This window comes from Gallus gallus, chromosome 3 (genome assembly GCF_016699485.2).
Source record: "Gallus gallus isolate bGalGal1 chromosome 3, bGalGal1.mat.broiler.GRCg7b, whole genome shotgun sequence".
NCBI classification, from domain to species: Eukaryota; Metazoa; Chordata; class Aves; order Galliformes; family Phasianidae; genus Gallus; species Gallus gallus.
This window is the reverse complement of record NC_052534.1, coordinates 16,660,557-16,676,703: the sequence shown is the minus strand read 5'-3', so window position 1 is coordinate 16,676,703 and position 16,147 is coordinate 16,660,557. Positions and strand designations below refer to the sequence as shown.

At 45.1% G+C, this 16,147-nt stretch overlaps 1 protein-coding gene across 2 annotated transcripts in view; it reads left to right on the top strand.

Moving 5' to 3' along the window:
- Window positions 1–7,989: 7,989 nt before the first annotated feature.
- Window positions 7,990–16,147, top strand: part of STUM (stum, mechanosensory transduction mediator) — a 37,095-nt gene continuing 28,937 nt past the window's right edge. The window contains exon 1 of one of the 2 annotated variants that reach the window (XM_015283634.4): window positions 7,990–8,238. In XM_015283634.4, coding sequence (XP_015139120.1) covers window positions 8,052–8,238 — 187 coding nt within the window. In that variant the 5' untranslated portion in view covers window positions 7,990–8,051. 2 annotated transcript variants of the gene reach the window in all.

Here is a 16,147-nt window from a genome sequence, read left to right as displayed (position 1 = left end):
CTGACAGTACTCATGACTACAGAAAGGATAGCAAGCTCCAAATGATAACAATCCTACTGACACATGACAGTTTTGGGGAGATTTTAGAAATATCATCATGTTGCTTGACAGACTTCTGTAGAATCAAAGTGGTTGGGACTGTGAAGCATGTTTGCTGCCTCCCTCTTTCAGGCACATAGCCTACAGCTTGCTAGGTATCTTGTTCTCCACCAATGCGTGGTCAGTGCTGAATATGTGTGGACAGAGCTCAGTCATCACACCAGAAGCATTTACTATGTCAGTGGGTAACGTCATGATACCTTTGTATACGTCCAGAAATATCCAGGTTGGGAAGCTTTCCTGCTAGCTTCATGAGCCATCTAGTTATGCCTTGGCAAACAAGACCAAAAAGTCTTCCATGTATCAGATCGCATCTCTTTGCATAAATATGCACATAAAGAGATCAAACCTTCTGTTGACCTTCTCTTTGATTAGCTGGATGAATGAAGGCCTGTTTTCTACTCTCAAATCATTTGAAAGCAATTCCAGGGACTTTTCAGATTAGATCCATCTGTCTTGGGAGGATTAAGGACTAAATCCATGGTAATATCGCATGGCATCTTTAATCTGTAGCTACTGCAAAGATCACCACCACACAAGTATTCCCCTTGCACGTGATAGAAGACAATTCAGGATTAGAGTTCTGAGCAGGCTAGCTGAGGTCAGAAAACATCTGTAACATGATGCAAATAAATCAGAGGCGCATGAGAAGCCAGCAAGCAAAGCAGCAAGTGGAGACTGACAGAACTATTGCGCCAATGTTTTCTCCGGTGAAGAATTAGTGGTAGCTGGAGAACTCTGCAGGTTTGAGGAGACAGCTCCTCAGAAGGGTAAATCATATAGAGAAGAAGCAGACGCTGATTAAAAAAAGTTTTCTGCACAGTGTTTATAAGGAATAGGGAATGTGGAGAAGATGCCAAGGACAGCCATACATTTTCTAGGGAAGAAAGTAGAAATACTGTCAGAAGTTAAGATCACGCCAAAAATAGTTATAAAGTTATTTAGAATGTCACAAGGCTGACAAAACATCAGGGCCAGATGGGATCTGTCTCAGAAAAGCCAAGCAATTAACTACAAAAGTACAGCAGTATGCGAATCGAAGGAGCTGGGTCCATCGTGCTTCACCCTGCCAGTTTCACATGGGCAATAGAGCCGTATAAGCCCTGACTGGCCTCAGGAAAAAGCCATGCAGAATGTGGTAAAACTCAGGAAGATCCTGATTCTTGTGGGAAAAGCTTCACACTGTTGCAGCCATTTTAACACTGCGTTTGAGGCAGCGCATACTTTTTGGGAACATCACAGTTCACTTTCTATTGGTAGTTGAATATGAGGGTTGCTGACACTGCCTCTGGGACAAGAGCATTAAAAGACAGATACCACAGAAGAGGCTCTGGTGGGCTGGAGAGGTGTTAGCACATATGGAGGTTTGTGAGGGATCCAAGAGCCAGGAAGAGACCCGCAGCTTGATTTCCACAGTGAGGGGGAGGATGAGGAACGGAGGCACTAATTAGGGACACACAAGAACCACTCAGGAAGTTATGACTTCACTAATGATAATGACTAGATGGAGAATCATACTTAACAAATCTGTTGAGCATGGATTTTCCAGTTTAATTGGATGTTAGAAATGCTCTTTTAAAAGCAGTAAAATCTGATGTGGAAGTCTGCTCAACAAGAAAGCACACAGGGGCAAAGGTTCTCAAATAACGAGAGTAAGGGTTTCATGATAGAGGAGAAGAGCTTGGGACGTGTGCTGGTCTTACAGATGAAGTACTAAAATGCTTGGGGTGAGCTCATGAGATTGAATGTCAGTCTCCAGTGACATGCTGGGGCAGTTCTCTACAATTGCACCATTAATAAACATCCCAGCTGGCCCAGCCAACATTCCTATAGAGCCCTGGAGAATTGTATGCTGGAGTGAAATTTTTGCCAGCTATTTGACACAGATCCCAGTGCATGTTTCCCAGTTCCTTTACTGCAGAAGATCATTTTGGGATGGAGAGAGACACAAACAACTACAATCTTAGAATATTTGTTCAGAAGAAATCAGGCGGTTTTATTCAAGAGTGGGAAACTGTGAGCTGCTCTCCCTCCTCGAGCCCCCACTATGCTGTATTCTTTCCCTGAGCTCACAAGAGCTGTCTTATCTAGAATCTATGCAGCCTGGGAAGTTCAGAAATGTAATAACCTCCACTGTAAATGCCCTTTCAGTGCTTAGAGGATGTTTCCTGTTTAGTCGACACTGTACTTGACTCAATGGAGATCAGCAAACACAACACTGATCACATTCTAGATTAAAAGGAACTTAAGTAGGCATTTTTCTATTCCAAGAAATAATTTAAAATAATCTTTCAGCTCCAGCAGGAAGGATAAGAAAGAAGTGGATAGATGTCAGGAATTGAAGTGTATCTCAGGGAGCTGTGGCTCAGCCTGATAGCACAAAAACTCTTTTACAATCAGTGGCATCCCTCTCCACATCTTTCCCTGAGACCTTTTAGAACACAGCATTCACTCCTTCTGCATGCTATCAGTATCAGCTCTCACTGCCTGAGAAACAGCTTCTGTCATTATTGCTTCCTTGGTTATGCTAATCTTCACTTTTACATCCTCGGTTCGTGCCAGCATTAGTTGGGTGCATCATACTTCAAGTGAAGCTTTGCAATTTCCTCTTTTGCTGAACAAGCTTAAAAATACCATTTTTCTCCTATTCTAATTCCTAATAGCCATGCAACAGTGCTATGATTTGTAGCTCTCTGAAGCATGTCAAGGTGGTATTTGCAAAAGGGGCAAGTACAGTCCCAGAAAATTAAGTCCTTTACTTGCTCATAAGAGACATAGACTTGGCAGCATCTAAGAAAGTTAATATTGCAGTAACTACTTGACTGCACACAGATAAAACTTCAGAGCATAACAAAAGGCCTGCTGGTGCATACGTAAATATCAAGTCAGTTTCTACTGAGAGGCACAAGAGGACATATATTTTATACAGTTTTTTCACACATAAGAGAGGCTCCCCTGTAGCTTGCAGGATGACAGCTCATTGAGTCTTATCTCCACTGGAAACCTTGAGGTCCACTGGGTTATATCACAGACAAAAAAACCAACACCCCTCATTATAGTTACATTTTGCAGCCCATCAGTAAGCTCAAGAAAGCAATCTCAAGCAAAAGCCTTCATCTATTCTCAGCACGTCTGGTTGAAACTGTTAAACTCCCTGTGAGAATATCCATACCACGCTGTTCCACAGAGAGCTGGACAAAAGCTTCCACCACAGACCAGGCAGCCATGTCTAAGAGAATATAAAGCTCCTCATACTCCACATACAAAACTCTCCACCCAGCTGGAAATCCCTGAGCTGACCAGCAGCTCCTTACTGCTTCTGTCTGTTCAGATGTGACCAGTATCACAGTTGCCACTGATTTCAGTTCAGTTGATGATACAAAGCTATGGAAAACTATAGCAGAGAGACAAAGACTGAATAGCTCACACTTATTGAACTTTAACTCATGTTAGAAACTGGTCCCTCCAGATGACCTGTGGAACAGTATAAGAAAAGCACGCATTTCCACTGCTCATGTTGGTAAACAAAAGATTTCATTTCTCACAGCTGCCAAATAGATGGGTGCCTTTCTCTAAGATCAAAATTTATATGTGCCAGCAAGAGCAGCACCATGGTTCAAGTGAATCTCAAGAAAGGGAAGCAGCATATGTTTTTCTATTTCACAGCTTTCCAAAAAGACTGTCTTACAAAACATAACATTCAATCCTGTCTGAACCAGTTTAATTGAGAAATAGAAAGTGTCATAAGTGGCAAGAAATTCGATCAGAGGAATAATTTCATTTAAGACAGAGCGTGACAGCTCCGCATTAGTTTACTTGATAGACTCTGATGTTGCTCTCAAGTTGCAGATTGTAATTTCATTCCTTCAGAAACAGTTTGAGAGAAGCAGTCTGTACATTAAAGCTCCCATCTCATCTCACACTCATATTAGAAAACATCCAAGAATAACAACCTTGAAGAGGTCAACCCAACCCTACAAAGAAGAGAATCTGTTTCTACCTGAGCATTGCTCAAGCTGTAACTCAGATAAACTAAACCCCCGAAGATCAGGCTGCCCAGGGAGGTGGTGGATTCTCCTTCTCTGGAGATATTCAAGACCCGCCTGGGTGCCTACCGGTGCAGCCTGCTGTATGGAGCGGGCTTTGCAGGGGGGTTGGACTTGATGACCTAAGAGGTCCCTTCCAACCTCTACAATTCTGTGATTCTGTGATCCTCACAGTAACCCAGTCCTGTTTATCTTTCAGGACTGTTTAGTACTTTAGCACTCAAACTGAGAGATGCTTGTTAAGTGTTACTGACCAGACTTGGGGCAGTTCTGAACTACTAAAGACTGACCAGAATATGGCACAAGAGGAAAAAAAATTAGGCCTGTCTGTTCTGTGTCCTTCCTCTGCAAACAATCACACTGCAAGGGGAGTACAAGTCTTAAAGCCAGCAAGCTTTGTGGTTGGTGGACAGCAAGAGCTTGTAGCATTCAGATAATGCTGGGACTGGAAGCTATAAGGCAAGGCAGGAGAGAAAAATGGAAAAGTGAAGACATTGGGACTGGCTGGGCAAAGAGACTGTGACCAGCAGGAATGAGGAGAAAGGTGACTTATGAGGAGTAGAAATGGGTCTGGAAAAACAAACAAAAAAACCCAACACCACACAACCAGAACAGCAAGCCACGGGCATTTCCAAGCACAGTAACCTATCTACTGAGCTGTGGGATGAGAGGACTAAGCATTACAGGATACAAAACATCACAACAGTTCAGAGAAACTTCATCGTGCCCAACCCCCCCATGCTTACCAAATTTGATGCCCAGGAACGTCATACAGTGCCTGTCCCAAATAGATCGTGCTGAAGTGGAGAAGACTGGCTACATCAAAGAACACAATGGAAGTGCACAGGAATGCGAGGTGAATAATGAAGATGACTGTGCTATATTATCAGGTAAAGTGTTTCACAGAAGAAGGGGGCCATGAAGAGGTGGAAATGAGGTTACGCTAGAGAGGAAAATGATTTTCTTTCAGCAGTTAAGGAGACTCTCCATAAGCAAAAATGGGGATAAATACATTTGTAGCTGTTCACAGAGAGAACAAGTGGCCAGTGCCACAAGGCGATTGCTCATGGCAGTGGTAGCTGCTGGTGCAATAGGATAAATCTACAGCCTTCCTGATGTTTTGCAGAAGTGTTTGTTTCAGTGGCAGAAATCAGAACAAAATGTGTTGGGCCTTGCCCTGTTCATTTTGCACAATATGCAGTTCCCTTTCTTCCCTAAAGACCCTGGGGGATGTTTGGAAGTGAATTAAGACCTGCTTCTGAATGTACTGAAGTACATTTCTAGCAACTGTTTTTTTGACAGGAAAAAGAATAAGAAAAAGAATATTACTTCTGCAGCAGAGAAATACCAATGGGATGCAGTTCAGAGTGAAGGACTCCTATTTGACAAGCAGTTGGTGTTAGCGGTGTTAGTAAGGTAGAAGCAGATTCTAGGCAGGTTGCTCTGTCTCACTGGATGCAGCTGTCTGACGCTGTTGCTGGTTTCACTGCAAGCTAATGTCTTCCTTAACCTGGAACAGTAACAGGTAAATTGCAGAGAAAGTCTCTGAATCTTTGGAAGTTGTGCTAAAGGTGCTGCTAAATCAGTCCTTCAGGCAGGTGCAGCCTGACAAGCCTAAGACATGCTAGTCTAGAGGCAGCAACAAGCAGCTGGACTGGCAGCAGACCCAAACTTAAGGCTAGGACACAACCATTAAGGGAATGGACTCTAGGTTTCCATCTGTATCTCACTTAAGCACTTTATTGGAAAACCTGGAATGTGGTGAGACAGACTAGAGATCTTAGAGTGTAAGCCCTGAGCCAGCTGCTCTGAGTTAAGGTCATCTGTTTGCTCAAGCTCCACGTTCTGTAAGCAAGAAGTGTAGGTCTCAGTGCCTTAACAGTCCAGTCATAACAGAGTCTACGTGGGCCACAGATGGTACCAGGTGAACCAACCACACCTCTGCACAGAGCTCTGTTTCTCTCTGTAGCTCTCCATCCCCAGTTTCATCTGATAGAATGGATTTGTTAATTACACTATTAGATCTGAGTACATGAATAGACTTAGCTGACCTTTCATGTTCAGAGAAAACCGGGCGCCTCAAACTAAGCTCACCAATCACAGCACGCAGCACAACACTGGAGCTAATCTGGTGTAATTGGAGCGCAGATCTACTCCTGCCCCCAGGGAACTGTTAGTGAGGAATAGTGCTGCTTAGCTCCCTGTTGTCTCCGTTAATAACATTTCTCAATTGATTTGTGTTACTGTATCTCTCAACGTGCTGGTATGATACTTAAGACAACAGCTTTGGGAAGGATCCAAGCTCAGCAGCAGGGCCTATTTCAGAGACAGACCCATGCTTAATGTAGGTATGCCAGTAGTATTCAGTTTGCAGGTTTCCTCCTTTCCCAAAGCAGGGAAAGAAGAAAAAAAAAATGTAATTTGAAATACAGCCTGGTTAGCCATCATTGAAATCCAGTAGAAGAAAAGCCTTCCACTATGAAAATCTCCCAGTAGAGCTCCTCAAAAGCCAGCTAATGTCTGACACGAATGACTGTAACTCCTGAACTCATCCAGGAGGCTATCCCCTCCCACTGGGGTTTTGGTGCCCATGAGCCACGTGTTGGATTCCTCCAAGCCTGAGGCAGCAGGTATCCCGGGGATGCTGACTGAAGCTCCAGCACGTGCTCCCCATAGGAACTGCCACCTGCAGCGTAACTCACCGCAATGCTGACTTACCCTATGGGAAATAAATTAACTCCTTTTTGTTGAATGCTTCCAGATATTCCAAGGAAACTCCCCATACAAAAGCACAACCTCCTCTTCAGTGCTTATGACAAAATATTGTTTCATTTCTTCTTTGTCTTCTCCTCTCTATTTGGGAGATTTCCACAATGGCCTTTTGCCTGCTTTTAGTGGGATCACCCACACAGTTTCTAGAACCAATATTAGCTCATCGTCTGCTTGAGTCTGTAGTCAATTATATCACTGTAAGTTATTGATTATGTTCCAGCTGTACATTTTGCTTTGCACAGGCTCTAATTAGCCAGTGTTCAGGCCACGAGGATTCATCACCTGGCTGTGGCTTGGCCAACCCATAGAGAAAGACAGAATTCACATTGCTTCCATCAAATCCTTCTCTAGGATGAGGTCCTTCGGTGACTTTGAGCATAGGGGATATAATTGTCAAGAACTATCTCTATATTAATAAATGGCATCACTTTAAAAACCAAATAACCTTTAGCCAAGCCAGGTTGGCAGCATGCTCCAGAAATGTGTCTAAGCTGTGTGTTTAATCAAAAAGAAATCAGAAGAATATTTGGATAAAAGGCATGCAGCAAACAAATCCCACCACTGAAACACAATGGCTGCTCTGAAAGTAACGCCTCCTACTTTATGATGTCGGCCCACAGTGTCAGAGGTGGATATTAGTGGTATGGCAGCAGAGGCTGAACCTTCTCGATAGCATCCCATTACATTTTGTTGCCATGGGACAGATGGCAGCAGAGGGGCAGCTTAGCCCCATTTCCACGTCGTCCCGAGCCACAAGCAACTCCCGTGCATTTTGCTTTTCTAATCCTTGTGGCTCTCCATTCACTCCCCACAACAGCAGCACTTTCACAACAAGAAAAGAGCAGGGTTTAACTCGCTCCTTCCCCTCACCCGAAAGCCGCTATGCTAAGAACCCGAGGGGCGTTATTTCCCACCGCTCCGTCGCTCCCGAACCCCGGCGGTGCCCTCCCCGTTCCCGAGGGCAGAACCGCGCTCCGGCCGGGCGGCGCGCACCCCTGAGGGGTTTGAGCCGGCGGCGGCGGGAGCGCGCACGGGGGACGGGCGCTCCAGCCCCCGGGCGGGGCCAGGCGGCAGCGGGAGCGCGCTCGGCGGCAGCCGGGAGCCCGGCAGGGCACCTCCAGCGCTGCTCCGGCCATGGATCCCCTGCCCAAAGACGGCGAGAGCGCGGCGGGCGGGGAGCCCAGCCGGGGCGCTGCCCCTTCCAGCGGGGTGGTGGTGCAGGTCCGGGAGAAGAAGGGCCCCCTGCGCGCAGCCATCCCCTACATGCCGTTCCCCGTGGCTGTCATCTGCCTCTTCCTCAACACCTTCGTGCCAGGGCTGGGTAAGGAGCTCCGCCGCCGCCCAGGGAGGGAGCGAGCCCCTGCGGAAAGTTTCGCGACGGGAGCGGCGCTTCGCGTACCGCCCGACGGCCGCGCCCCGGGGCTGAGGAGGGGGGAGGAGGGTCGGGAGGGGTGCCGCAGATCGCTGTGTGGCTCCCAGGGCCACTGGGGCTCCTTTAGGATCTGTGCACGGAGCTGGCGTGCCGAGGTCCTGAAGGACGGGTGCCGAGGAACCACGGGGATTCTCTTTTTCTCGCTGACAAGTCCCGGGTGAGGGGCTTAAGTTGTGGCTGTAATTCCTTACATGTTTCTGTTTGACCCCTTCTAATTAAGAAACCCTTGCATTTAGCTCAGCTTGGGGCCAGCCGGAGCCAGGACAGCCAGCCTTACGAGCACACCTGGAACAGCAGGCAGGGTGCGAGCCGTCTGGCAGCGAGCAAAGCTTTCCTCTTGGGGAGAATAAAAGATCCCATCCTACCTTGAACCTCCTGTAGCTCCCGTACGCTGCTTCTGGGGCTGGTACTGAAGCTCACCCTGCAGTAACAAAAGCTCCTGCCCCCCACCCGCACCTGCTTTATTTGTTCCAGGTGGCTTCATTCCTTAATGAATCTGAATGTGCTTCTGATTAAAGTGTGATCCCAACCCGGTGTGCTGTATGCAGCATGTATAAGCTGTTGTTAATCCTACGTGTGTGCTGTTAGGCTACAGGTGTGTTCCAGAGGAAAATGTTTGCTTTTTTAAAGTCCCTCTGAATTTTCCTGTGGAAAGAAAGGCATTGGGATATGAGCTGTAAGAGCATCAAAGCTGTAGTGTTGCACTCAGGTGTGCTGTTATCACAGCCCTTGGTGCAGGCACCTGAAGAAGTTGGAGCAGTGAATCAAACTCCTCAGCCCGGTACTTTCATGATTATTTGAGCTACGGTTATTTAGCACTTAATTCCCCACCACCTTCAGAGGGAAGTTTTCTAAATCAGAGCTAAGTGAATGTAGCTTCCCACTGCATTGAAGGTGCTATGTCTCCACTGTAGGCATAGAAGAAAAACAAAGAACTATAGAGGAGATCTTCTGTACGTTTTTCCTACCACTTCTGACTAATCCTCCGCTTCACAGTGCTGCTTTTGACAGCACCTTAGAAAATCCCCACTGTTCTTCTCTCATCCTAGGAGAGCAAACCCCATAAGCTGTCCCCACACCGGGATTACCTTGAGGTGCAGACATCTTCCCCAGCAATGCTCTTGATGGGAAGGGTCAGTAAAGGATGGCAGTATGTAGAGCTGCCTTCTAAAGGCTTGGGTATAGGCTCCCAGCCCATGCTTGAGATGAATCTGGGTTTTGTAGCCATGCTGGCTGCACTATCACCAGCTGGCTGGACCCACCCTGAATGGTATTATTTTGTTAGTTAGTTTTGATTTATAACAGTCTTAGATTTTCCATTTGATGCAGTGATTTCAGCGGTGCTTTCTGGCTGTCCGTACCACCATTCAGCCGAATCACCACTGTGAAAGTAGCAAAACAAACTACAAAACAACTGCTTTCCTATGGCGTTCTCTCTGACTGGCTAAGAACCTTGCTTTGGAGATGCATCCCACACTCTGCATGGCAAAGCATAGCACATAGTCTGACATAAATGAACTGTTCCCTTAATGAAGCTGCTCATGTCCTGTGCATTCTCATAGAAATTGTACTCAGCAATAATACACCCAAGTAGAATAGCTTTTTACTGTCTGAACCAAATCCTGTCATGTATCACACAGCCCACACACGAGGGGAAACAGGAGGAACACAAATCTGCGTGTAGGAACAGGATGAAAAGAGATCTCGTGATCTCTTCAGCCTTCTCCGTGAACTGAGCAACACTTGTAGAACAGATCATATTTGTGCTGATGTGAAGTATTCACATCTAGCATCCGAACTTGTTCCCAGTGAAGTAAATGGCACAATTCCCATCGATTCCTGCGGTACAGAGATATAACTCGTTAAAATAACGCTTTGCAGGCTTGCTGTATATTTTTCCTACTTAGACAGTGGGCCTGTGTGTATGTGATAATGGAAGTTCTCTGTTTTCCAACCCCCGAATTCAATTCCTCTTCTGTTTTGTGTGCAGTTGTCACTGATCTGTAGTCTCTGCAGCACAATCGCAATGAAGGGTCAGAAGGCACTGGAATAGGCAAGAAAATGGGCAATAATGGATAAACCAAGTGTTCTACTGCTCAGAGACCGCTGCATGTTCACTAGTGCCCGGTACCTTAAATCAGTAATACCCCAATACAACTTGTGTGCTGATGCAAGCTACCAGATACACAGGTGGTCTGAAAGACCTTATGCTGTTTATGCTTTGCTGTCGTACTGTTTAGACAGGAGAAGTAACACTTTCTTTTTTTTTTATAGTCAATTTTTTCTTTTTTTTTTTTTTCCTTTCTTTTTCCACTTTTTTTTTTTCCTCAACAGAAAAACTGGGATAATTTTCAGGGTTTTATGTAGTAACCCAGAACTGCAAGTTCTGCATTGTAAGCTGGGTTTTGTATAAACATTACAGAAGAGTCAGGTGAAATGTTTCATACCCAGGGATCCGTTAAACTTGTCCTGTCAAAAATTCCACTTTAGACCAAGCACAACCTAGAGAAGCCTGATTAAGCCACCTGCTTGTGGTCTGTTTTGCGGAACAACCTATCAGTTGCACACTGCTTCCACCCACTATGATAGACACAACCACCTGGCAATGTCCTGGAGCAGAATTTTCTGTAATCTAGTGTAGTCTTCCTCACGTGAGTCTGGTAGAGCATGTCCCTAGCTCAGGTTCATAAAAGGAGCAGCTGGTATGAAAGGGAGAAGAGGGAGCTGGTGTCCTCAGTAAGTGCTGTAGCAAAGGCCCTGGTGCCATTGACCGCCAGTGTTCATTGTATCGCATAGGCCACAGTGGCGCAGGGGTTCTGAGGCCTTGGGTCTAAGTCATCCCACCAAGCTCTGGAGGAAGTCAGACAGAGACGCCGGCATAAGTAAATGGCAGGGTATGGTCTGCTTTCCAATTCCTGCAGGATTGAGCAGCGTGCACCTCCAGCCAGTACGTGCTGCAGATGGCAGATGAACGAAGGGGCTGGCCGTGCCCTATAGCTGGCAGACTGTGTTCTCCTGGAGCTGCCGCGTGCCAGTCAGTGTGGGAGAAGATCTGGCTCTCTGTCATTCCCTGAGATGATACACAGGAATCTTGCCCTCCTTCCTACCCGTTTTTCCTTCTCTCGACATCACGTGTGTGGGAGGGGGGGGGGGGAAGCGAAGGGGGGAACTTGAGGGGAATGTGAGAAGCGAATGAAATTAAGTATGAGGTATTCTCCAAGATGAATCCCTCGTGTCAGGAAGGGGGTGGACTTTTGGATGGCAGCCTGAATTACACATGTATACTATTTTTATGCAGAGAGTAACTGAAATACATAGCATAAGATTATGTTAGCGCAAGCTAGAAGAGCAGCCACCTGTGAGGCATGAAATAGCCTGTGGTGGAGATCATGTGTGACAGCCTCTCACAGGCAACTAGAGAAAGAAGGGATGACTCTCAGCCTGCACAACCTTTTTCTTTGTGGTGTACAGCTCTCCTGCTCCTGAGCGTGTCACCTCCACACGGTGAGTCTTGTGCTATCTGTTCATCCTGCTTCAGTCATAATAGAATTCAAGGGCCAGTCCTTCAGCTGTGTAAACTGAAGTGGCACCACTGGCTTTAAGTCTTGATTTATACAAGCCGAGGAGAAGGTTCTCATTAGAAGCTAGTGCTCTCTTCAGCATAATGAGCTCTCTAGAGAGCTGAAGGGAAGCACAGGAAGCACCACTCAGGAAAGCTGCAGGAATGAGATCTGCTTAAAATTATCAGTACCCATTTTATTCTTGTTGCTGGAATTGTAACTAGATGCCTCAAGCAAATACTCATTGTCGTCACTGTAGTGAAACAAAGAATTTTAAGGAACAAACACACCTTCTTATCTGAGGTAAACACTGCCAAAAAGAAGTTGAGACTTTCAGTCATCTGTGTATTAAAACTCAAGCTTGCTATGGTGTTTGTGATCCCATTTCTTCTTTTTCTTTTCTGTGGGTATGCAAATAAATGAGTGTAGTTGACTGACGAGACCCTGTGTGGAAAACAAAGATTTTTCAGGTGCTTGTATGAATTGGTGCCTATGAGCTTTACTCCTGGGGTTCTGTAGCTAGCAGCATCCTTCAGCCTTTGTTGCATAGACCAGCGGTAGTCTGCAGGAAGAAGCTATATTTTCATGACAGTGTAATTAAACAAAGCGAACCTTTTGCCAGTAGACTTCACTTATCAAGTTTGTGTATCCACTGAAAATGGTCCATATGCTGAAAAGAGCAGGAAGTTCTTTGTGGTAGTTTCTTCACCTGCATGTGCCATGGTACAGCGGCAGTGGTACCAGCTGTACCCTAAGTATTCTTCATGGAGATATAGCACTGGGCATAAGGACAGCTGAATCTACAGATTTCTACTGTTGCAGATTCTGTTCTGGCCAGCATTGAGAAGGCTATTGATTTCCTCCTTTTCTTTTTAACAGACATATAAGTCAGAATTAGAAGTGGGTTATATAACTTACTTGGCTGATCACTACAAACAGCCACTCAAAGATCTTGCCAGCACTCAGTAGTCTGGAATATTTTTGTTCCATGAAGTGTCTGGACCATCGAGAATGACAAACAAGTTTTTAAAACTCAAAACTAGTTCACAGGTAATTTGTGATCAGAATAAATGACAAATTACTTCAAGTTTGTAGCTCCTCATCATCATAGAATCATCATAGAATGGCCTGGGTTGCAAAGGACCACAATGATCATCGAGTTTCAACCCCCCTGCTACGTGCAGGGTCGCCAACCAGCAGACCAGGCTGCCCAGAGCCACATCCAGCCTGGCCTTGAATGCCTCCAGGGATGGGGCATCCACAGCCTCCTTGGGCAACCTGTTCCAGGGCGTCACCACCCTCTGTGTGAAAAACTTCCTCCTCATTTGAGACAACTCCAGCCTGTGTGTTAGATCAGCCAAAAACCAATAGGAGTTTTATCTCTAATGCCTCTGGCATGGCCCCTCAGTTTTAATCAGTGTCCAGTGGTGTACTCTGCAATATTTTATGAAAAAAGCTGCTTTCTGCTTTGCAGTTGTATTTTATTAGCCCAGACTTACTTGAATAATTTATATATTCTTTTCTTCCTCCCTTTCCATTGTTTCAGATTGGACCCCTTCCTTGTGTTAATCTGCTGAGCCTATATGATCACTTGTACATCTTCTCATCATCCTCCCATGCCCTTGCTTTAGAAATGCAGCTATGAACATGCACAGCAACACATTGTTCTTGACTACTGGCTCTGCCACCAACCAAATATTTACTATTGTTTATGTTGTTTGGTCAGTTTTTACTCTTCATTCATTGTGGTTGGTAAAAGTCTGCTGTTGAGCTCTACTTGTGTTTATAAGGACTTTTTGGTTCATTTCACTGTCAAGCTGCGTCCTTACCCACTGCTGCTGCTTTCTGAACCGCAGTCATTTCCAAACGAACTTATATGCTAACAAATTCCCACCCCCCACCTTTTGCTTTCATCAAAATAGAAGACAAAAGAAGTGGCCAATGACATTTTTGTTCACTGCTGTAGTTTCAGCAGCTCTGAGGATATATTAATTACTTAATGAATATGAGAGGAGAGAGGGTTTGCTCAGCATCTTGCAGTCTAGTTTGTAATTTAATGCAGTTTGGACAGATGTACTTGAAGATTAAGAGTGAAGGTGGGGGCAGACAGCAAAGAAGAAATATTAAATGGCCAAGTGAACCAGCTGAATTTTAAGAACTCTGGAAGGCTGTTCCAGACAAAGGGTGTGACATGGAGAAAAATAGAGAATCAAGCCCAGAAGGAGAAAAGGACAGTCTGGGAGAGTGCATTAGCAGAGATTTGGTGGGAAGGAACTGGAACTTCCTGCAGCAAGAAAGAAAACAAATGAAAGGATTTGAATAGAATTATAGAATATCCCAAGTTGGAAGGGACCTGTAAGGATCAGTGACTCCAACTCCCTCTCCTCCTTTATGGAGGTCTCTTCTTCCAAGAGCTCCATACCCACCATAACAGAGCAACAACCTCAAATTCTCCAGCCAGGATCACAAATGCAGGGCTCTGATGCAAGTCACAGAGCTGAAGACCTCTCATGGTCTCACTGAAGATGCAGGTTGGGTGAGGTGAGTTCTTTAACAGGTGAATTTTGGCTACTCTGCATTCCAGGATAGAAGGAAATCGTTCTAGTGCTCTGAATCAGTGAGCACCAGAGAGGTTTGTAAACTTTGCTAAGGAACTATTGCCATTTCCTTTTTTTCCATCATGAAAAAACCACTGAGAGGTTGTATATAGGACAGTCAAAGGAGAAAAGGGAAGCAGAACTCAGGTTTCTCAGTCTCTTTCTTACCCATCAAATCGCATACAGCACCTTAAACTAAAACTCCAATAGGTGGCAGCAGCTGGCATAAAGCAGAGGAATGAATTTTAGAATCCGTATACAATTTTACATGTCGTAGAGACATGAGATTGGATGGCAAAAGGATTCTAAAGTAGTCCCTAAATTTGTACAAGAGATTGGAGTTTGCAACAGATTTATGAAAGCTTTCAGAGATAAGCTGGAAAGGAGAAATACAAATGGAATTTCTTTTCTTATTTTCTACAAATGATAAAATCAGTCTGACCTGTAACAGTCTTTCTACATCTTCCTCACAAGGGGAGTGGAGGCACAGGTGCTGGTCCCTCTGGTGACAGTGACAGAACCCAAGGGAATGGCAAGGAGCTGTGGCAGAAATGGTTAGCCTGGTGTTAGGAAAAGGCTTTTCACCAGAGTGTGCTGCTGTGTGGAACCAGAGATTGGACTCAGTGATCCTTATGGGTCCCTTCCAACTTGGGATATTCTATAATTCTTATAGATTTAGTCTTGTCGTCATTGAGCAACTTCTGCTTGAAGTTGCTGCTCCAACAGTAAGGGAAGCAGAAGGAAAACCCAGCCTCTACTGCAGCTACTCCAGTTCAGTGCCGTGTCTTATTAGAAACTCCAGTTAGAGCCCACTTGCCCTTCAAATGTTGGTCTGTGAATTGGAGCAATTGCGTAGTGATGCACATATAGCAAAGCTGGTGTAGCAGTACTATTTGGCAGCAGATAGCTGGACCCAGCATCACACAGAGATCCTAGACATCACCAAACAGAAGTCAGCCCCAAGACATCACATGGACTCAGACTCTCATGTCAATGAAAAATCTGCATTGACCAAGCTTCTCTAGAGGCTCCAGCCACATCCAACCCATGTTTCCCTGGTTTTGCTGGAGTTTGGGAGCTTTTGCCTTAAGTGAAGGATTCAGTCCCTCTTCCTTCTTTTTTTCCCCTCCTATCTTCAGGGTATTTGAGTATTTATGTTAACTAGGAACCACAAAATGAAAATATTGTGAGAACTTCAAGAAAATCCCTAGAGAAAATTTGACCTTACTGCTGACTTCTGTTATGAAGTTATAAGCTTCCTAGGTTTCATAGGGTATAGAACCAAGGAAATTAAGTAGGTGAAAATTGAAATTTTGAGTTGAAGTACTAATTTTCACACTTTTTCGCTCAGCCTTTTCGCTCAGAGGTTTCCACAGTACTTCCTCCAGCAACATAGTCATCTTTATTATATAGAAAGTGCAAGGCTCAGTTTTTTCCATTCCAAGAGAGTTAGAGACCAAACTCTTAGTTTCTCTCTAACTACTTGACAGTCCATCAGAAGGCCTAACAATGCAATTCTGACTGCCACAATATTTGGTGTTTCCTTGGAACCCTGTCCCCTAGGGCTCTTGGTTAGATAAGAAACTATTCTTCAGAGAAGAGAAAAAAATGTAACTAACTTTCATGGTTTTAGAGCAAGAT